We start from the raw sequence: 23,130 nt of genomic DNA, 5'->3' as shown, positions 1-23,130 counted from the left end.
AACAATGTCATGTAAATTTTGGTTCTGTTCAAATGGTTCCCAAGTAGACTACCATGGAGGAGAAATTGAGAATTGAGATGACAGGGGCGGCACGGTGGTGTAGTGGTTAGCGCTGTCGCCTCACAGCAAGAAGGTCCTGGGTTCGAGCCCCGTGGCTGGCGAGGGCCTTTCTGTGTGGAGTTTGCATGTTCTCCCCGTGTCCGCGTGGGTTTCCTCCGGGTGCTCCGGTTTCCCCCACAGTCCAAATACATGCAGGTTAGGTTAACTGGTGACTCTAAATTGACCGTAGGTGTGAATGTGAGTGTGAATGGTTGTCTGTGTCTATGTGTCAGCCCTGTGATGACCTGGCGACTTGTCCAGGGTGTACCCCGCCTTTCGCCCGTAGTCAGCTGGGATAGGCTCCAGCTTGCCTGCGACCCTGTAGAAGGATAAAGCGGCTACAGATAATGAGATGAGATGAGATGAGAGATGACAGGGTTCCCCATTATTCATGACGTGTCCCTGTTTGCATACAGGGAGATAAATTAAAAACGAAGCGTGGACCAAGGTATCAGAAACTGTAGGTGTTTCAGGTGAGTTGGTGACGTGCAGAATATATTTTGTGAAAATAGGAGGGGATGACACGCTGACTAGCACCATAGCATGCAAAAGAGTCTTGGCTGTTTACTTACATCTGATTTGAATGATGCTGTTGAACAGGAGGTGTTACAAGACGAGAGGTATATTAGTCGGCCTGCCAAGACCCTAAAAAAAACTTTTGATGGCATTTTTTGTTAAAAGTTGGCAACCATGCCAGAAATTATCAGCATGGACTAAGGTTTCAGAATCACCCGGTTGCCAACATGGAACTTGACCTTTAAGGTGTAATATAGAGGTCAAAAGGTCAACCGAGGTCAAATATCAGTTTTTTTTTTTTAATTTTGTGATGTGCTTTCATAAAATACAAATTGTTTGCCATAGATATTGGATAATTAGTACCTGGGGGATAGGAAGTTCAAATATATTGATGAATTATATGGATTAATATGTATATTTAGAATTTATTTGGCCATTATTATTGTGGTATGAATAACACAAAACGTTTTCTACAGTGACTGAATAACAAGACTGTATGTCAACTGACTGTTTCTTTGTTTCAAGGCAAGAATTCAAATTCAAATGTGATTACAGACTGAATATTTTTGTAGTATTTTCAATTTTATGTATTTGTAGTAGTTGTGTAGCGTTGCACTTATTGTTGCTGTTATTACAAAAAGGTTGTCTCATCCTTATCATGTTCCATCCCTGCAGTGTTTAAACATCCATCTGCATCACAACCACATGTAGGTATACAGGGCTGTCCATTCTTCAGGCAACTGCAGGCATGTGTACGACACTTGGTTCTACAACCACGTTATCAGTTCTAAGCAACTATGTGGAACTGGAGGCTTCCTTTGCCACACATCCACCAAGTGTTGGTCTACCACTTTCCAACCACCTGTCTCCTCAGGGCTTTCATTAACATATACCTTGTCAGACTGCAGCCATACCTTTGCCTGATGATTTGCACGTGCAAGATGCAATGCCAATGCATCACTTGTTGGCGGTAACATGTCGAGATTGCTTCATCTCAATAATCATCTGACCTTGTGCTCACATGAGAAACATAAGAAGTCATTATTTTTCTATGGAGTCTGTGAATTGGGTGGCCAAAGCAAAGTCGCTGGTGAGCCAAGGCAAGGCAGATTTTATTTATATAGCACATTTCATACAGGCAGCTTAATGTGCTTCACATAGAACAAAAGAATAAAGTGAATTGGGTGACCAGGGTGAAAATTTAAAATTCGGTTTAAGTTAATTTTATGTTAATGAGCTATGATGTGTCTTGGCGAAAACCAGTTCGAATTATATATTTCAGAATGTCCAAGGCTGACTGGCCAGAGTCGCTCCATGATGAGCTAAATCAAGCATCCCAATATAAAGTCTTGAGCATATATTATATTATATTATATTATATTATATTATATTATATTATATTATATTATATTATATTATATTATATTATATTATATTACCACTGGAATCTGAAACCTCAGACCCTGCTGATAATTAATAACATGGTTGCCAGCTTTTAAAAAGAATGCCATGAAAATACAACCCCACAAAAAGACGAATCAGAACATCCCCGCTTCTGTTTTTTTTTATTATTATTAATTTTCAAATTTGACATTAAAGTACAAATATGACTTTGGCAACCACTGAAGTCTGGAACTTCAGACCCTACTGATGACTTCTAGCATAGTTTCCAACTTTTAAAAAAAGAATAGCATGTAAATAGATCCCCCAAAAACGGCCGAACCACCCATTTAATTTATTTATTTTACTTTTTTACCTTCAAATTTCACCTTAAATTTGAAATATGATTTTGGCAACCACTAGATTCTGGAACCTTAGACTTTATTGATAACTTCTAGCATGGTTGCCAACATTTGAAAAATAATTCCATGAATATAAGGCCCCCAAAAAAGACTAACTATAAAATGCATTGTTTTTGACCTTCAAATTTGACCTTAAAGTTCAAGTTCCATGTTGGCAACTGGGTGATTCTGAAACCTTAGTCCATGCTGCTAACTTCTAGCATGGTTGCCAACTTTTAACAAGACTTTGCCATCAAAAGTTTTTTTAAGCACTTTTGCTGCCGTTGGCTGGCCGACTATATCTTGGATATATTACAATGAAAGCAGTCACTTTTGCTGATTTTTTTTTTTGTAATATGGCAAAAAACAAGTCAAAATAAAAGTCTACCCGGTCTCCATAATGGCAGGCTATTGTTAACCAATTTTTTAAATTGTTTTATGATTTTAATTATTTAAATTTTGTATTTGTAATTATTTTTATTAAGATATAAGATACCATCTGATGTGTGTTTGCTTTGCGGCCCTTTTAAATAAAGTTTACAAGACAAAGAATCCTGAATGACCACATAGCCGCCTATTTCATCTACGTCACAGAGCCCCCACGAACTCACTAGCATCGCTGGAAGGGCAGCCAGAGCGAATCTTAACACTATCGCCATGTTTGGTGTGAATGTATTGTAAAATTTAAAACTTTATACTTAGTAAAGACCAATGCTCAGACATTACAAACATAGAAACAGATGTAAACATGCAAACATCGGGACTTACGTTTGGCATCAAACACTTTAAACTTGATGAAGCCCGGCACGTCCTGCTCTGTGCATAACTGAAAAAGATCAATGAGACAGTGAATGTGTGAGTGTTGTTAACAACAAAGCACCAAAACCTTACAATAATAATAATAATTAGTAGTAATAGTAATAGTAGTAGTAATAGCAGCAGTAATAGTAGTAATAGCAGTAGTAATAGCAGCAGTAATAGTAGTAATAGTAGCAGTAGTAGTGGTAATAGTAGTAACAGTTGCAGTAATAGTAGTAATAGCAGCAGTAATAGTCGCAGTAACAGTAGTTATAGTAGTAGTTACAGCAGCAGTAATAGTAGCAGTATTAGTCTCAGTAATAGTAGTAATAGCAGTAGTAATAGCAGCAGTAATAATAGAAGTAATAGAAGTAATAGTAGCAGTAATAGTAGTAATAATAGTAGTAAGAGTAGCGGAAATAGAAGTAACAGTAATAGTAGTAATAATAGTAGAAAGGGTAGCGGTAATAGTAGTAATAGTAGCAGTGATAGTAGTAATAGCAGCAGTAATAGTCATGGTAATAGTAGTTATAGTAGTAGTAATAGCAGCAGTAATAGTAGCAGTATTAGTCCAGTAATAGTAGTAATAGTAGTAGTCATAGCAGCAGTAGTAGTAGTAATAGTAGCAGTGATAGTAGTAACAGTTGCAGTAATAGTAGTAATAGCAGCAGTTATAGTCATGGTAATAGTAGTTATAGTAGTAGTAATAGCAGCAGTAATAGTAGCAGTATTAGTCCAGTAATAGTAGTAGTCATAGCAGCAGCAGTAGTAGTAGTAGTAATAGTAGCAGTGATAGTAGTAACAGTTGCAGTAATAGCAGCAGTTATAGTCATAGTAATAGTAGTTATAGTAGTAGTTACAGCAGCAGTAATAGCAGTAATAGTTATAGTAACAGTAGCTATAGTAGTAGTAACAGCAGCACTTATAGTAGCAGTATTAGTCACAGTAATAGTAGTAATAGTAGCGGTAATAGTAGTAACAATAGCAGTAATAGTAGTAATAATAGTAGCAATAGTAGTAATAGTAGCAGTAGTAGCAATGATAGTATTAGTAGCAGCAATAGTAGTAGTAGTAGTAGTAATATTATTAGTAGCAGCAATAGTAGTAGTAGTAGTAGTAGTGGTAATAGTAGTAATATTAGTAGTAGGCTCCCACAAATTTGTTACATTCCCTTCCATTGTCATCATTTACGCCTCATAATTAGCTTTAATAAATGACACTGTGAGTGCTAAAAAATTCTCTGTAAACCCTGTTAATATCTCAGTTTGCACATTTTCTTGCAGGTGTTGTCAACTTTCAATGTGTTTTACAAGCGTAAATCAGTGTACTTTCGTAAATGATGTGCTTATACCTCTGCTTCATTAAATTCTCAATTCTGATTGGTCAGAAGATGATAAATTTTCTACAACAGCTGCTTTAACTGGACAAATTACAGGTATATATTAATGTGCTTGTTCTAATTCTAATACAGTAACGTTTCTATAGTAACAACCTTACAGCTTGTATGATGGACACCTCAGATAAGAAGATTTTTTTCCTTTTTTTGATTGTAGTGGCATTGAACTGTGAGGAGATGTTTATTTATCATTTATAGAAGGAGTCTCCAATGTCAGCCCTTTGTAAGAGTCAGAGGTAAGGGTTTGAAGTTTTCCAACATGGAAGAGTCTTTAAGACAGGATTAGGCGTTTTCTGGTTTCTCGGTAACATGACGAGCTGCATTTATTTGTTTTATTAACTTCAAATGAGAGAAAAATAAGATGGTGGTGAAGGAATGACTGTTTCTAGCTACTCTAATTTAAGTGATAACAGCAGAAAAAGAACTATAAATGGATAAAAATTATGACGTGCCATTGCTCAACAAATTAAAACCAACGCGAGTGATGGCAAGAGGAACCAGGTAACAGGAATTCTGCTTCATCACGCCACTCCACTGTGTTTTTTTCATCACTTAATGCACTTCAAAATGCACTAAAATACACTATATTTATGGAAGGGAATTCATCCATCATCGTTATCATGGTTATCATGGCAACTGGCATTTCTACCAGCGCTAAATGTTATCAGAGCTTAACAGAAGGCGTGTTCGGATTGCAGCAGGTGACAGTGGCGGAGCGTGGGTGGACGTTCGTGGGTTTAACAGCTGCACTGACGGATCGGCTCTACTCTTTTTAATGCCATCGCCGCTTTGCTCCTGCATTCTAAAATTCTTGTCCAAACAGCACTAACCCTCTGCAGGTCGTCCTCAGAGATGGAGGGAGGGACATTGTAGAAGTGCAGCACACATGAAGGAGGCTGGATGATGTTTTTGGACGCCTGCCCAGCGCTGGTGAAGCGGTTGTTGCGAGTCATGGCGAAGTCTTTGTAGCTGCTCGAACCGTCCTCCAGCTCAAAGACCTGGCTGGGGATGACTGCATGCTGCTTGGACACACTGCAGAGAGAGAGAGAGAGGAGGATTAAGGACACGATAGAAGGCAGAAAATGATAGACATTTCAATCAAAGACAGACAAGAAACAAACAGGCAAACTAAATGGTAGAGGAGAACACAAAGGAGAGAAAGTGATTATCATCCTTCACAAGTGAAGGCAGCATCAGTCAGGAAAGACAAATTTAGAGCACTGAAAAAAAAGCACTTCGGTGTTTTTCTGGAAACGACAACACAGGCAACGAAAGGAGACATGGCTCCCGGCTAGAAACAAAAAAGTCAGACAACCGCGAGAGCTATATGTTATTATAAACGGCTCGGCTTTCAGCTGCGAGTGTATTTTTCAGCTCGTTAAAATGGTTACTGCTCATCCTCAGTATAAATCCACGCCAATTTGGCAGTGCAGAGGTACAGATACACGGCTTATGTAAACGCACACAGCAGCTAAAAATCACTGTTGCGCAACAGCATCTTTGGCACCTTCTCCTTCTCCGGTTCTCTACATGCCCATGCTTTAAGAGCCAGATGATCAAAAACAGCATCTTTTTGGAAGAAACGCACTGGTTAGGTTAATGAAATGACAGGTTAGCATTTGCATGCTACACTTTCTCTTAAGTCAATTTGCTTCTACGCCAGCGAATTATCTTGATGGATGAAGTGGGTCGATTCAATGAGACGTCTCTTCATCCCCGAAGGGCTCTCGAGGAAAATACGATGAGGGAAAAAATGAGGCAAAGAATTCTTTAAGTGTTTAACACGACATAGATGATGAAGAGCAGTTAAATGCTGGAAGTTTACGTAATGGAGTTCTTAACATATAAAGCTTCATCGTTCAAACAATAAAGCATGATTAAAAGCCCTAGAATATGGAAATTAACCCCCGCACTCTTTTTTTTTTACTATAAATCTACATTCACACTAAATAAAGCAATATGTGACTGTTCATTTTCTATGTATGTATGTGAGTGACACAGATTTTATCAACTCTTTGCAAAATAGGCATGATATTTGACATATATCATCATATCACATCATATCATATCTTATTATATAGACGCAAGTGTTTTACTGGGAAATGTGCCACTCATATTTTTCATACAAACTACAGTGGTGCTTGAAAGTTTGTGAACCCTTTAGAATTTTCTATATTTCTGCATAAATATGACCTAAAACATCATCAGGTTTTCACACAAGTCCTAAAAGTAGATAAAGAGAACCCAGTTAAGCAAATGAGACAAAAATATGTTACTTGGTCATTTATTTATTGAGGAAAATGATCCAATATTACATAGCTGTGAGTGGCAAAAGTATGTGAACCTTTGCTTTCAGTATCTGGTGTGACCCCCTTGTGCAGCAATGACTGCAACTAAACGTTTGCGGTAACTGTTGATCAGTCCTGCACACCGGCTTGGAGGAATTTTAGCCCATTCCTCCGTACAGAACAGCTTCAACTCTGGGATGTTGGTGGGTTTCCTCACATGAACTGCTCGCTTCAGGTCCTTCCACAACATTTCGATTGGATTAAGGTCAGGACTTTGACTTGGCCATTCCAAAACATTAACTTTATTCTTCTTTAACCATTCTTTGGTAGAACGACTTGTGTGCTTAGGGTCGTTGTCTTGCTGCATGACCCACCTCCTCTTGATCCATGGACAGATGTCCTGACATTTTCCTTTAGAATTTGCTGGTATAATTCAGAATTCATTGTTCCCTCAATGATGGCAAGCCGTCCTGGCCCAGATGCAGCAAAACAGGCCCAACCCATGATAGTACCACTGTCATGTTTCACAGATGGGATGAGGTTCTTATGCTGGAATGCAGTGTTTTCCTTTCTCCAAACTTAACGCTTCTCATTTAAACCAAAAAGTTCTATTTTGGTCTCATCCATCCACAAAACATTTTTCCAATAGCCTTCTGGCTTATCCACGTGATCTTCAGCAAACTGCAGACGAGCAGCAATGTTCTTTTTGGAGAGCAGTGGCTTTCTCTTTGCAACCCTGCCATGCACACCATTGTTGCTCAGTGTTCTCCTGATGGTGGACTCATGAATATTAACATTAGCCAATGTGAGAGAGTCCTTCAGTTGCTTAGAAGTTACCCTGGGGTCCTTTGTGACCTCGCCGACTATTACACGCCGTGCTCTTGAAGTGATCTTTGTTGGTTGACCACTCCTGGGGAGTGTAACAATGGTCTTGAATTTCCTCCATTTGTACACAATCTGTCTGACTGTGGATTGGTGGAGTCCGAACTCTTTAGAGATGGTTTTGTAACCGTTTCCAGCATGATGAGCATCAACAACACTTTTTCTGAGGTCCTCAGAAATCTCCTTTGTTCGTGCCATGATGCACTTCCACAAACATGTGTTGTGAAGCTCAGACTTTGATAGATCCCTGTTCTTTAAATAAAACAGGGTGCCCACTCACACCTGGTTGTCATCCCACTGATTGTAAACACCTGATTCTAATTTCACCTTCAAATTAACTGCTAATCCTAGAGGTTCACATACTTTTGCCACTCACAGATATGTAATATTGGATCATTTTCCTCAATAAATAAATGACCAAGTATAATATTTTTGTCTCATTTGTTTAACTGGGTTCTCTTTATCTACTTTTAGGACTTGTGTGAAAATCTGATGATGTTTTAGGTCATATTTATGCAGAAATATAGAAAATTCTAAAGGGTTCACAAACTTTCAAGCACCACTGTACATCCAGGACACTGAGTAATATATTTTCCAATACCTTCATTCGTGAGGAAATCGATGAATTGTTTTGATAAACTTGGGTACTTTTTATTTGTGAATGTGTCGAGAGAATAAAAAGAAAATCACACGCTGACTTGAAGATATGAAGTTTATCATGAAATGCATCGCGGATCTGAGTGATGTATTTCTCAATATTTCACTCCGATGATGTCACTCCCAGCGTTTTCCTGCTGACTTGTCAAAATGGTGAACCAGTTCAAAATTAAAATTCTTTTGATTAACTTGCGTATTTTTTTTTTTTTTGTGTGTGTGTGTGTGTGTGTGTCCATATAATATAAATAACATTACACGGTGGCCCAAAGATATGAAGTTTATCTTCTCGTGTTAAAAAATACATGAAAAATATATTCACCATTCGGAGATAAACTGCATATCTTCGCGCCACCGTGTAATATTGTCTATGTAGTATAAATACAGAGGTGATTATAGAAAATCGTGCACGCTGATTGGTCAAGAAATTCAGACTATTTCTTGATAATCACCTCGAGCGACTCGGCAAATTGGCGGCCGATCGCTTCGTCACCGTAAGTGAGGAAGAATTAGAAATTATGAAAGGAAATGCTGTTTCTAAAAGCACTAAAGATGCTACGAAGTTTGGTCTAAAACTATTCAAAGGTAAGGTGGAATTGTGATTTATTTTATTGATTTCAAATCAAAGTATTTTATGTGACTCGGCGTAGATAAGTGACACAAGTCTTACATTTACGCATTACATTTGCATGCCGCTTTTGAAGTTTGAAATACATTTTTTAATACAATTTTGTTAAATAATCACCTGTGTGTTTATACTAAAACAATTATCCACCTCAGGATCAGTGAGTATCGGTGAATAATAACCTCAAGTTCGTCTCAGTTATTGTTCACCGATATTCACTTCACCTTCAGCAAAAATTGTTAAATATCATATCATCCTGTCATCCATATTATCCATATATCATATCATCCTTTCATTAAACATGTATAGAGACATTAGGAAGAAAATCAAAGCTCAGAAGGAAGAAGAAGAGACTGCTGCTGCCTCTTGTTAGTGTACATCGCTAGTACAGCTAACCTGCTTTACTAATCTGCCAATGAAGCTTAACATCTCATCTCATCTCATTATCTCTAGCCGCTTTATCCTGTTCTACAGGGTCGCAGGCAAGCTGGAGCCTATCCCAGCTGACTACGGGTGAAAGGCGGGGTACACCCTGGACAAGTCGCCAGGTCATCACAGGGCTGACACATAGACACAGACAACCATTCACACTCACATTCACACCTACGGTCAATTTAGAGTCACCAGTTAACCTAACCTGCATGTCTTTGGACTGTGGGGGAAACCGGAGCACCCGGAGGAAACCCACGCGGACACGGGGAGAACATGCAAACTCCACACAGAAAGGCCCTCGCCGGCCACGGGGCTCGAACCTGGGACCTTCTTGCTGTGAGGCGACAGCGCTAACCACTACGCCACCGTGCCGCCCATGTAAATACATTTTTAAAAAAAAGTAGTGTGTAAGGCCGAATCCCATTTCACCCCTTGGACCAACCCCTTGGCCCTTCCCCTCCATTTTGCGCGTTCACGTGAAGGGGTAGGGGTATCCCAATCCCAGTTAACGCGGAGGGGTAGGGGAAGGGGTAGGGCTTCTGTACCCCTCCAAACGGAGATTTTCCTGGAGCTGACTCCGAACGAAGGGGTTTGAGTGATTTCCCACAATGCCATGCGGATTTCAGCGAGATTTCATGCGGATTTCAGAAAGATGGCGGTTCCCGCGGCGAAAGATTGTCATAAATGTATTTTCTCCATTATTTACGTGTTTTAAGTTGTTATCCAGAGGAAACACGCCGCTTGATTCGCTTTCGAGCTGAGAATGAGCAGCGATTTCTGAAATCCAAGCTGCTGCTAAAAAGCTTTGGGAGTGAGTATTGTTTTCGGTTGCTTGACTGCGTACGTTTTGTTCTGTTATTCTCGCTTTTATTGTTTACATGAGTGTTCTGACACCTCATTCTGTCGGATGTGGTGCACGAAGCGCCAAAGATATCCCATTCAGTGGTGTTAGTTAACAAATCACACCCTGCCAGCAGAGATTTCTGCCTCTGGCTCTGACTGTAGCGGCTGGTCGCAGCCAGTGACGCATTTGGTTGCGTTTTGCTAACGTAAACGCTGACAGAGGTACGCGATGACGTATGCGATCGTTGAAGGGCTATCCCAATACGTAGGGGTTGAATTTCAAGCCCTATCCCTTGTAGCTCAGTTTCAAGGGGAAGGGCCAAGGGGAAGGGGGAGGGGAAGGGGTAGGGGTAGAAATTAGAATTGGGATTGGGCCTAAGAATCACATCCTTTATTCTTCTTCTTTCGACTTCTTTCCATTAGGGGTCGCCACAGTAGATCATCATGATTTGATTTGGCATAGGTTTTACACCAGATGCCCTTCCTGACGCAACCCTTCCCAGTCTATCTGGGCTTGGGACTGGCACTAAATATCCACTGGCTTGTGCAACCCCAGTGGCTGGGTATTTTTAGCTAATCTGCATGTCTTTGGACTGTGGGGGGAAACCAGAGCACCCGGAGGAAACCCACACAGACATGCAAACTCTACACAGAAAGGCCCCTATCAGCCGTGAGGTTTGAACCCAGAACCTTCATGCTGTAAGGCAACAGTGCTAACCACTACACCACCGTACCACTGTGTGTAAGACTCACATACGCTTTATATTACGTCTTTTCCTGTTTCTCTGTGAGCAACTGATCTGCTAACTGCTAACTAAGACAAACTACAAGTCTTGCGAGTATCTTGTTGCTCACTAATGTAGGCCCAGTCTATTTTTACACACCATTAACAATCACAGGCTTTATCTTCTTCACACAAGAGACATGTATTAATAGCTCGCGATGGTCCATGGGGGCCAATCAACATACAGCACAAGCAACACACACACACTAGCTGCGTCCCAAACTACATACTAGCATTATATAATGAAACAGCTGATGGCGCGCTACTTTTTAGTACGAGACTTGGGATGATGCACACAACTCTACAGTAAAAGGAAAAAAAAGGATTCAAAATGACTACTGACACGAGCCTGGAAAAATGAGCCATTTTTGTTTGTTCCCATTTCATAACATCTGGGAAATGTTTTTTTTTTTTTCTTCCCCAGAAAATTTCTCACTGCTCTCTAACTTCTCACAGTCCATAGCTCACAAAACGCATGCACGCGGCACTGCGACTGTAAGCAGCTGATTTATCTCGGGGTTGTACGACACTAAAGATGAATCTGTTCAGGTTACGGACATCGACTTCAAATAAGAGGTCTGCGTGTGTTGACATTTCAAATGCGTCCTCCATTCGTTAAGAAGGCTATTAGCAAGCTAATGCATATTAACAAGCAGCACAGGGTCTGCTTTATGAATATTAATAACAAGTGAGGGGAGTCAGTCAGAACCAACTGTGAAATGCAAAAAGAAGAATAAAGCACACTACAACAATTTAGGCATGAGTTTATAACATCCCATGAATTATACAAAAATGCCTGAACTTAATAGGACACGGGTCCATTAATGCAGAGTGAAAATTCATAGTCACGCAATTAGAATAATGTCATTTGCTCTAATTAGACTACAAACATGCATCCATTCCTGATTGGAATCAGAGTGAAAATGATACGCAAAACTGACTGGTTTGGTTTCACATTCCACATGATTTTTATATATTTTTTTGTTTTTCCCCCCATTTTGACCTCAGTTTGGTCTTGCCAATTCCCACCAACTAGCTAACTCTCCCCTATCACTAGCACATGCTGCTTCTGAAACCAACCTCTGCATCTTTCCTGCCCTAGTTTGCATGCCTGAGCTCAAAGAGGCCTGTGATCGGCTAGTGCTATCATGATTGACAGGGGAGAAAGTATGTTATCCCTCTCAACCTGAGAGCATGGCCAATTTTGCTCTCTTGGGTCCCAGCCACGGATGGCTCTGGCATTGTTGGCACCCATTGCAGATGATGAAATGAACCACAAAGCCCAAAAAAAAAAAAAAAAAAAGAAGACGTGCTGTGACCAATAAAAATCGACTACACATAATGATCAAATGAGCACCAAGCTTTTGACCAATCGCAGCTTTTGACTTAATCGGCCTGGTGTGGTGGTGTAATTATCTCTGCGTGAACCAAACAATGGTGTAGTCTAAACTGAGGAAGTTTTTTTGAGCGGTCTTCTTCAAGCACTGAAGATGATTTCAGGGCTGAAACAGCCAAGGGAGAGGCACACTCAGAGCCCCTACCATCCCCGAGCACATCAGACAGTGTCTAATACAGGGGTCGGTTAAAAACACTCAGAGCCCTGACCGTCCCCGAGCACATCAGATAGTGTCTAATACAGGGGTTGATTAAAAACACTCAGAGCCCCTACCGTCCCCAAGCACATTGGACAGTGTCATTAATACAGGGGTCGGTAAAAAACACTCAGAGCCCTGACCGTCCCCGAGCACATCAGACAGTGTCTAATACAGGGGTCGGTTAAAAACACTCAGAGCCCCTACTGTCCCCAAGCACATTGGACAGTGTCTAATACAGGGGTCGGTAAAAAACACTCAGAGCCCCAACTGTCCCCAAGCTCATCAGACTGTGTCTAATACAGGGGTCGGTTAAAAACACTCAGAGCCCCTACTGTCCCCAAGCACATCGGACAGTGTCAGTAATACAGGGGTCGGTAAAAAACACTCAGAGCCCCAACTGTCCCCAAGCACATCGGACAGTGTCAGTAATACAGGGGTCAATAAAAAACACTCAGAACCCCAACTGTCCCCAAGCTCATCAGACTGTGTATAATACAGGGGTCGGTTAAAAACACTCAGAGCCCCTACTGTCCCCAAGCACATTGGACAGTGTCTAATACAGGGGTTGGTTAAAAACACTCAGAGCCCCTACTGTCCCCAAGCACATCGGACAGTGTCAGTAATACAGGGGTCAATAAAAAACACTCAGAACCCCAACTGTCCCCAAGCTCATCAGACTGTGTCTAATACAGGGGTCGGTTAAAAACACTCAGAGCCCCTACTGTCCCCAAGCACATTGGACAGTGTCTAATACAGGGGTCGGTTAAAAACACTCAGAGCCCCTACTGTCCCCAAGCACATCGGACAGTGTCAGTAATACAGGGGTCAATAAAAAACACTCAGAACCCCAACTGTCCCCAAGCTCATCAGACTGTGTCTAATACAGGGGTCGGTTAAAAACACTCAGAGCCCCTACTGTCCCCAAGCACATTGGACAGTGTCTAATACAGGGGTCGGTTAAAAACACTCAGAGCCCCTACTGTCCCCAAGCACATCGAACAGTGTCAGTAATACAGGGGTCGGTAAAAAACACTCAGAGCCCCAACTGTCCCCAAGCTCATCAGACTGTGTCTAATACAGGGGTCGGTTAAAAACACTCAGAGCCCCTACTGTCTCCAAGCACATCGGACAGTGTCAGTAATACAGGGGTCGGTTAAAAACACTCAGAGCCCTGACTGTCCCCAAGCTCATCAGACTGTGTCTAATACAGGGGTCGGTTAAAAACACTCAGAGCCCCTACTGTCCCCAAGCACATCGGACAGTGTCAGTAATACAGGGGTCGGTAAAAAACACTCAGAGCCCCAACTGTCCCCAAGCTCATCAGACTGTATCTAATACAGGGGTCGGTTAAAAACACTCAGAGCCCCTACTGTCTCCAAGCACATCGGACAGTGTCTAATACAGGGGTCGGTTAAAAACACTCAGAGCCCCTACTGTCCCCAAGCTCATCAGACTGTGTCTAATACAGGGGTCGGTTAAAAACACTCAGAGCCCCTACTGTCCCCAAGCACATTGGACAGTGTCTAATACAGGGGTCGGTTAAAAACACTCAGAGCCCCTACTGTCCCCAAGCACATCGGACAGTGTCAGTAATACAGGGGTCGGTAAAAAACACTCAGAGCCCCAACTGTCCCCAAGCTCATCAGACTGTGTCTAATACAGGGGTCGGTAAAAAACACTCAGAGCCCCTACTGTCCCCAAGCACATCGGACAGTGTCAGTAATACAGGGGTCGGTAAAAAACACTCAGAGCCCCAACTGTCCCCAAGCACATCGGACAGTGTCAGTAATACAGGGGTCAATAAAAAACACTCAGAACCCCAACTGTCCCCAAGCTCATCAGACTGTGTATAATACAGGGGTCGGTTAAAAACACTCAGAGCCCCTACTGTCCCCAAGCACATTGGACAGTGTCTAATACAGGGGTTGGTTAAAAACACTCAGAGCCCCTACTGTCCCCAAGCACATCGGACAGTGTCAGTAATACAGGGGTCAATAAAAAACACTCAGAACCCCAACTGTCCCCAAGCTCATCAGACTGTGTCTAATACAGGGGTCGGTTAAAAACACTCAGAGCCCCTACTGTCCCCAAGCACATTGGACAGTGTCTAATACAGGGGTCGGTTAAAAACACTCAGAGCCCCTACTGTCCCCAAGCACATCGGACAGTGTCAGTAATACAGGGGTCAATAAAAAACACTCAGAACCCCAACTGTCCCCAAGCTCATCAGACTGTGTCTAATACAGGGGTCGGTTAAAAACACTCAGAGCCCCTACTGTCCCCAAGCACATTGGACAGTGTCTAATACAGGGGTCGGTTAAAAACACTCAGAGCCCCTACTGTCCCCAAGCACATCGGACAGTGTCAGTAATACAGGGGTCAATAAAAAACACTCAGAACCCCAACTGTCCCCAAGCTCATCAGACTGTGTCTAATACAGGGGTCGGTTAAAAACACTCAGAGCCCCTACTGTCCCCAAGCACATTGGACAGTGTCTAATACAGGGGTCGGTTAAAAACACTCAGAGCCCCAACTGTCCCCAAGCTCATCAGACTGTGTCTAATACAGGGGTCGGTTAAAAACACTCAGAGCCCCTACTGTCCCCAAGCACATTGGACAGTGTCTAATACAGGGGTCGGTTAAAAACACTCAGAGCCCCTACTGTCCCCAAGCACATCGAACAGTGTCAGTAATACAGGGGTCGGTAAAAAACACTCAGAGCCCCAACTGTCCCCAAGCTCATCAGACTGTGTCTAATACAGGGGTCGGTTAAAAACACTCAGAGCCCCTACTGTCTCCAAGCACATCGGACAGTGTCAGTAATACAGGGGTCGGTTAAAAACACTCAGAGCCCTGACTGTCCCCAAGCTCATCAGACTGTGTCTAATACAGGGGTCGGTTAAAAACACTCAGAGCCCCTACTGTCCCCAAGCACATCGGACAGTGTCAGTAATACAGGGGTCGGTAAAAAACACTCAGAGCCCCAACTGTCCCCAAGCTCATCAGACTGTATCTAATACAGGGGTCGGTTAAAAACACTCAGAGCCCCTACTGTCTCCAAGCACATCGGACAGTGTCTAATACAGGGGTCGGTTAAAAACACTCAGAGCCCCTACTGTCCCCAAGCTCATCAGACTGTGTCTAATACAGGGGTCGGTTAAAAACACTCAGAGCCCCTACTGTCCCCAAGCACATTGGACAGTGTCTAATACAGGGGTCGGTTAAAAACACTCAGAGCCCCTACTGTCCCCAAGCACATCGGACAGTGTCAGTAATACAGGGGTCGGTAAAAAACACTCAGAGCCCCAACTGTCCCCAAGCTCATCAGACTGTGTCTAATACAGGGGTCGGTAAAAAACACTCAGAGCCCCTACTGTCCCCAAGCACATCGGACAGTGTCAGTAATACAGGGGTCGGTAAAAAACACTCAGAGCCCCAACTGTCCCCAAGCACATCGGACAGTGTCAGTAATACAGGGGTCAATAAAAAACACTCAGAACCCCAACTGTCCCCAAGCTCATCAGACTGTGTATAATACAGGGGTCGGTTAAAAACACTCAGAGCCCCTACTGTCCCCAAGCACATTGGACAGTGTCTAATACAGGGGTTGGTTAAAAACACTCAGAGCCCCTACTGTCCCCAAGCACATCGGACAGTGTCAGTAATACAGGGGTCAATAAAAAACACTCAGAACCCCAACTGTCCCCAAGCTCATCAGACTGTGTCTAATACAGGGGTCGGTTAAAAACACTCAGAGCCCCTACTGTCCCCAAGCACATTGGACAGTGTCTAATACAGGGGTCGGTTAAAAACACTCAGAGCCCCTACTGTCCCCAAGCACATCGGACAGTGTCAGTAATACAGGGGTCAATAAAAAACACTCAGAACCCCAACTGTCCCCAAGCTCATCAGACTGTGTCTAATACAGGGGTCGGTTAAAAACACTCAGAGCCCCTACTGTCCCCAAGCACATTGGACAGTGTCTAATACAGGGGTCGGTTAAAAACACTCAGAGCCCCTACTGTCCCCAAGCACATCGGACAGTGTCAGTAATACAGGGGTCAATAAAAAACACTCAGAACCCCAACTGTCCCCAAGCTCATCAGACTGTGTCTAATACAGGGGTCGGTTAAAAACACTCAGAGCCCCTACTGTCCCCAAGCACATTGGACAGTGTCTAATACAGGGGTCGGTTAAAAACACTCAGAGCCCCAACTGTCCCCAAGCTCATCAGACTGTGTCTAATACAGGGGTCGGTTAAAAACACTCAGAGCCCCTACTGTCTCCAAGCACATCGGACAGTGTCAGTAATACAGGGGTCGGTTAAAAACACTCAGAGCCCTGACTGTCCCCAAGCTCATCAGACTGTGTCTAATACAGGGGTCGGTTAAAAACACTCAGAGCCCCTACTGTCCCCAAGCACATCGGACAGTGTCAGTAATACAGGGGTCGGTAAAAAACACTCAGAGCCCCAACTGTCCCCAAGCTCATCAGACTGTATCTAATACAGGGGTCGGTTAAAAACACTCAGAGCCCCTACTGTCTCCAAGCACATCGGACAGTGTCTAATACAGGGGTCGGTTAAAAACACTCAGAGCCCCTACTGTCCCCAAGCTCATCAGACTGTGTCTAATACAGGGGTCGGTTAAAAACACTCAGAGCCCCTACTGTCCCCAAGCACATTGGACAGTGTCTAATACAGGGGTCGGTTAAAAACACTCAGAGCCCCTACTGTCTCCAAGCACATCGGACAGTGTCAGTAATACAGGGGTCGGTTAAAAACACTCAGAGCCCTGACTGTCCCCAAGCTCATCAGACTGTGTCTAATACAGGGGTCGGTTAAAAACACTCAGAGCCCCTACTGTCCCCAAGCACATCGGACAGTGTCAGTAATACAGGGGTCGGTAAAAAACACTCAGAGCCCCAACTGTCCCCAAGCTCATCAGACTGTATCTAATACAGGGGTCGGTTAAAAACACTCAGAGCCCCTACTGTCTCCAAGCACATCGGACAGTGTCTAATACAGGGGTCGGTTAAAAACACTCAGAGCCCCTACTGTCCCCAAGCTCATCAGACTGTGTCTAATACAGGGGTCGGTTAAAAACACTCAGAGCCCCTACTGTCCCCAAGCACATTGGACAGTGTCTAATACAGGGGTCGGTTAAAAACACTCAGAGCCCCTACTGTCCCCAAGCTCATCAGACTGTGTCTAATACAGGGGTCGGTTAAAAACACTCAGAGCCCCTACTGTCCCCAAGCACATTGGACAGTGTCTAATACAGGGGTCGGTTAAAAACACTCAGAGCCCCTACTGTCCCCAAGCACATCGGACAGTGTCAGTAATACAGGGGTCGGTAAAAAACACTCAGAGCCCCAACTGTCCCCAAGCTCATCAGACTGTGTCTAATACAGGGGTCGGTAAAAAACACTCAGAGCCCCTACTGTCCCCAAGCACATCGGACAGTGTCAGTAATACAGGGGTCGGTAAAAAACACTCAGAGCCCCAACTGTCCCCAAGCTCATCAGACTGTGTCTAATACAGGGGTCGGTAAAAAACACTCAGAGCCCCTACTGTCTCCAAGCACATCGGACAGTGTCAGTAATACAGGGGTCGGTTAAAAACACTCAGAGCCCCTACTGTCCCCAAGCACATCGGACAGTGTCTAATACAGGGGTCGGTAAAAATCACTCAGAGCCCCTACTGTCCCCAAGCACATTGGACAGTGTCAGTAATACAGGGGTCGGTAAAAATCACTCAGAGCCCTGACTGTCCCTGAGCACATCAGACAGTGTCGGTAATACAGGGGTCGGTAAAAAACACTCAGAGCCCCTACTGTCTCCAAGCACATCGGACAGCGTCAGTAATACAGGGGTCGGTTAAAAACACTCAGAGCCCCTACTGTCCCCAAGCACATCCGACAGTGTCTAATACAGGGGTCGGTTAAAAACACTCAGAGACCCTACTGTCCCGAAGCACAATGGACAGTGTCAGTAATACAGGGGTCGGTAAAAAAACACTCAGAGCCCCTACTGTCCCCAAGCACATTGGACAGTGTCAGTAATACAGGGGTCGGTAAAAATCACTCAGAGCCCTGACTGTCCCTGAGCACATCAGACAGTGTCGGTAATACAGGGGTCGGTAAAAAACACTCAGAGCCCCAACTGTCCCCAAGCTCATCGGACAGTGTCTAATACAGGGGTCAATAAAAAACACCAAAGTGAAAGTGCTGTCAGCCGGTAAGCGACTGAAGAGAGCTATGTTTCGGGCGGTGTGGCGTGTTGAGTTCCTGTGGCAAACATGTGATGAAAAATCCAGTGTCATTCTGTTTTCAATTTGGATTCCTTCAATGTTAGTTGTTCCCAGACTCTTCTCAACTCTGTAATTGTACAGAGTTGTAAATCAAGTTTTGTGTTGAAATAAAGACTAAAGGGAGTCTTAATACCTCTTTAGAATAATTCCCTGCTAAAATAACCTTCAGTAAGCTCAAACTAAAGAGGTTTATTTGACCTTGCTGGTGCACAGGGGCCCAAAATCAAGTCTTTCTGTACAAATATTTGAAATGTGCCAGTTTGGTTGGCATAAACCTGTATTAAAGTCCACTTTGATAAGTTGGTAACTAAAAAAATACAGACTAAGTGAAGGAAAAATAAAGAAAAGTGAAGAATACTTCTTTGACTTAATTTTTCAAGGCAAAAAGTGGAGAATATTTTTCAGAACCCGGGGGAACGCTGGAGGGGTGCATAAGGATGAATACCATCTCGTAAAACGCTTTCATTCATTGGTCGGAAATATGGTGATAGGAAAAAAGGAAATAAATCTTTGGTAAGTGAGAGTAGAAATCACAAAAATCTTCTGAGCATGAAGGAGACAGATATGAAGACTGTGCGATATAGATGAGCAGGTTATTTTTCTTTATAAACAACTAGTTTGTCTGACGTTTTTTAAGTAGGTTTTTTTAATCCGTTGTTTATGGTTGTTTACTGGCTCAAATATCCAGAACACATGACATTTGGCACGGTTTAGCAGCTGGCCGTTATAAAAAAATACTGCAACTAAAAAAAAAAAAAAAATCCACAACATTGTTGGTTCACTTCATGCAAAGTCGAATCACGTTTGGGGTAACTGGTTTGGTGTGGGGGGGATCACATAAGGATTTGATTCAAAAACACTGCGCACTTAGGTTTATTAATGAGCTTGTGTGATTAGTCAAAGAAGAGCAGCCATACCATACGTTAAGCCTCTTGCTGAAGACTTTGATGCTGTTAAGATGTGTAATGGCACGGTCGACCGCGTACTCATCGCCCATCTCCACCAGGGCCGTTCCAGGCACGCTCTTCATGAATTTCACCTGTAAGAGAACACGGACAACATTTTCAGCATCGCATGGAGATGATGACTTACATATCATATTGTTTATAGGTCGTTGTAGTTAGTCTATCTTTCAGTTCCACTTTCGTTAGGGAAAAGTCATGAGTGACAAAACACTGCAGCACTATTCCTCTCACGGCCTGCTCACCTTCTCAATGTTACCATAGAGACAGAAGAGGTTGAAGATGCGGGTGCAGTTCATCTTGGTGGAATGCAGACCGCTCACCATGGCAACAGAGCTGGAGGAGTGGCCGATGTAGGAGGAGGTTTGGGGCAGAGGGTACGCTACAACGTCGGGCACCTCGTGGGAACTTCTCTTAAACCTGGTGTTACTGGGCAGAGGCAGCAGGGGGCAGTGTGACCCTGGATAGCCAATGGGGGAAGGGGGGGGGGGGGGTTAGAGAGAAAGGAAGAGCTGTCATTCGCACAAGGCAGCTGTAAAGATTCTGCTGCAATGCTTCAGAAACCGAAAAAGAAAGATGGAGCAAGAGAAATTACACACTATTTTCTAGTCTGATGCACTCTGATTCCCTTGCAGGTCCTGCTAATTACACCGTGCTTAGCAGAACGCTATCTCATTCCCCCTCCCTCTCTCAACAAGGCGTTTCTCTCCTCTATCTCTCCCTCCTGCCCTACATCCTTCTCTTCTACCTCCCACTTATCTGCATGACAGAGGGTGAGAAAGCTTAATCACTCGAGCTGAGAAACAGCTGCAGAGCGACAGGGGGAAAAGAAAGATAAGACGAGACAGAGTGATGGAGACTGACCGTAACCGTTGTCGCTGTACGAGGACGGATGCTCCCCCAGGATGGCCTGCCTCTGTCTACCTTTACCGCGTTCTGTAATCAGAGCACATATGCAGAGAAGAAGCACAATGGGGGTGTGAAAGTGCTAAAGAGTTGAAATAAACCACACACACACACACACACACACACACACACACACACACACACACACACACACACACACACACAATCATCAGACCTAGGAAAAGCATGCATAGACAGAAAGCAATGAGAGGTGAAGCGTGATGAGCAGTGAAATGGCAGCGGGTGCGCAACTGGAGCACAAGAGATCCATTCCTGTAGCCGAGCAGATCATTTAACTGGTTACCACTTTAATGTTATAAATAAATAAATCAATAATGCACACTTTGTGTTGTTAGTATTATAAGATATGGAGTAGACGGTCTACACGACAAGTATATCTCTAGATGCTACACTTGAGTTCAGGGGCAAAAGCAGACATCTTTTTATCAGTGTTTTTGTTTGTTTTGTCTGAGTTCATTCCCTCATAGAACTGGCCATTTCATATCGGGGCAATCTGAACTGATATGCAATCAGCCATTAACTGTCCTGATATGAAAAATCAAACAAAGCTAAAATGAGCTTTTGGATCACCTTTGGTGGCAAAAACAAACTCCACATTTTTTTTTTTTGTTGCAAAAATGGACAAATCTGAATTTAGTACAGTACATGGCTGAAGTAGTTTTCTTTTTACACCCAACCTGCAATACAGTCACCTGTTCATCGATGTTTTCCATGTTTTAATGCATTATTTGGTGAAATAAATGTCAATTTAGTGAGTGAGCGAACCGAGAAAGGTCAACAAATCATGGGCACAGCCATGATGGATGACGTCACTAGCTTCAGAATGCTGATTTGCTGAAATGGACTTGTCGGCATCTGCCAAAAAAAAGGGACATGGCAGGTGTCTATCATGTCGTTTCTGAAACAAAACCAGGAATATAGTGGGATTTCCAATAACTTTGTCTGGTTTTGTGTAAAAACGCTGAACAGAAAGACGGCACCACCATCAAGCCGCAATTTTTGGACTGAACCAATCAAAAGCTTTTGCGCTTGAGCTCTACATTTACAGCGAGACCTTGACTTTAAGGTTTCTTCACATTTACATGATCAAAATTACGGGACAACTGAAAGTGAGATTTTGAACACTGGCCAAACATCCATCCATTATCTGTAGCCGCTTATCCTGTGCAGGGTCGCGGGCAAGCTGGAGCCTATCCCAGCTGACTACGGGCGAGAGTCGGGGTACACCCTGGACAAGTCGCCAGATCATCGCAGGGCTGACACACAGAGACAAACAACCATTCTCATTCACATTCATACCTACGGTCAATTTAGAGCCACCAATTAACCTAACCTGCATGTCTTTGGACTGTCGGGGAAACTGGACTAACCGGAGGAAACCCACGCGGACACGGGAAGAACATGCAAGCTCCACATCGGCCGCTGGGCTCGAACCTGGACCTTCTTGCTGTGAGGCGACAGTGCTAACTACCACACTACCGTGCCGCCCCCATCGGCCAAACAGAGGAGCTTATTGTTCTGTAAGATTAAATACCATTCGGTTTGATAAGGTTCTCTCTCACTGTTTCTTATTCATCTTTTTAATCTCATTAAAATAACAAATAACTGATAATAAACTCAGTAGAGAAAGACATGTTGAGCCAATTAAGACCACATTATAATCATATCAGTCCACCAGATTTTCATACCAGATGCTCAGATTATGGATTTTGAGTTCTACCTGCTGCATTACACTACCAAGCCTCTGTATGCAGGAAATACAAACCAAAGTGAAATTGGACCGAGGGAAGTTACTGTAAATCTGACATGAAATCATGTGCATGCAACCCAAAATGGTCCATTTTCCAGGCACTGACTACAGATGATACAGAACCTTGTGAATCCATCAGGAGACAATCTCGACTGTAGATTACTGGCGAATTTCCCAGATTTGTTGAGCAACAGACCACAAAATGCTGCTCGGAAGGTCAAGAAAACACGTGGTGAATTATTAGCGCCGCCAAGCAAATGTTGCACGAAAGCTATGCTCGCATGATCGACACATTTTCTCTCCAAATGAGAATGTCATTCGTCGATTTTTATGGCCGAAGGAAGATCTATACTTGTCTCAGTTGTGGATGATGTTAAAAGTGGTAAATGTATCCCGTCGGGCTGTATCCCGTCCAACTTTGTTGGAGGAGGTTATGTTTTTACCTCCATTTATTTGTTTGTTCCCAACATAACTCAAAAAGTAGTGAA

The 23,130-nt window shown here is 43.2% G+C and overlaps 1 protein-coding gene across 2 annotated transcripts in view; it reads right to left on the bottom strand.

The window, feature by feature from the left end:
- The window catches only part of LOC132899179 (heterogeneous nuclear ribonucleoprotein L-like), a 242,033-nt gene that overhangs the window by 13,648 nt on the left and 205,255 nt on the right, over positions 1-23,130 (bottom strand). For both annotated transcript variants that reach the window (XM_060940878.1, XM_060940879.1), the window contains exons 7-11: positions 20,830-20,901; positions 20,211-20,425; positions 19,921-20,042; positions 5,421-5,622; positions 3,165-3,222 (exon numbers count right to left, since the gene is read on the bottom strand). In XM_060940878.1, the coding sequence (XP_060796861.1) occupies positions 3,165-3,222; positions 5,421-5,622; positions 19,921-20,042; positions 20,211-20,425; positions 20,830-20,901 (669 nt within the window). The remainder of the gene's footprint in view (positions 1-3,164; positions 3,223-5,420; positions 5,623-19,920; positions 20,043-20,210; positions 20,426-20,829; positions 20,902-23,130) is intronic.

The sequence above is a fragment of the Neoarius graeffei genome, chromosome 15 (genome assembly GCF_027579695.1).
Source record: "Neoarius graeffei isolate fNeoGra1 chromosome 15, fNeoGra1.pri, whole genome shotgun sequence".
NCBI lineage: Eukaryota > Metazoa > Chordata > Actinopteri > Siluriformes > Ariidae > Neoarius > Neoarius graeffei.
The sequence above is the reverse complement of the archived record's forward strand: the minus strand, read 5'-3'. Positions and strand labels throughout refer to the sequence as shown.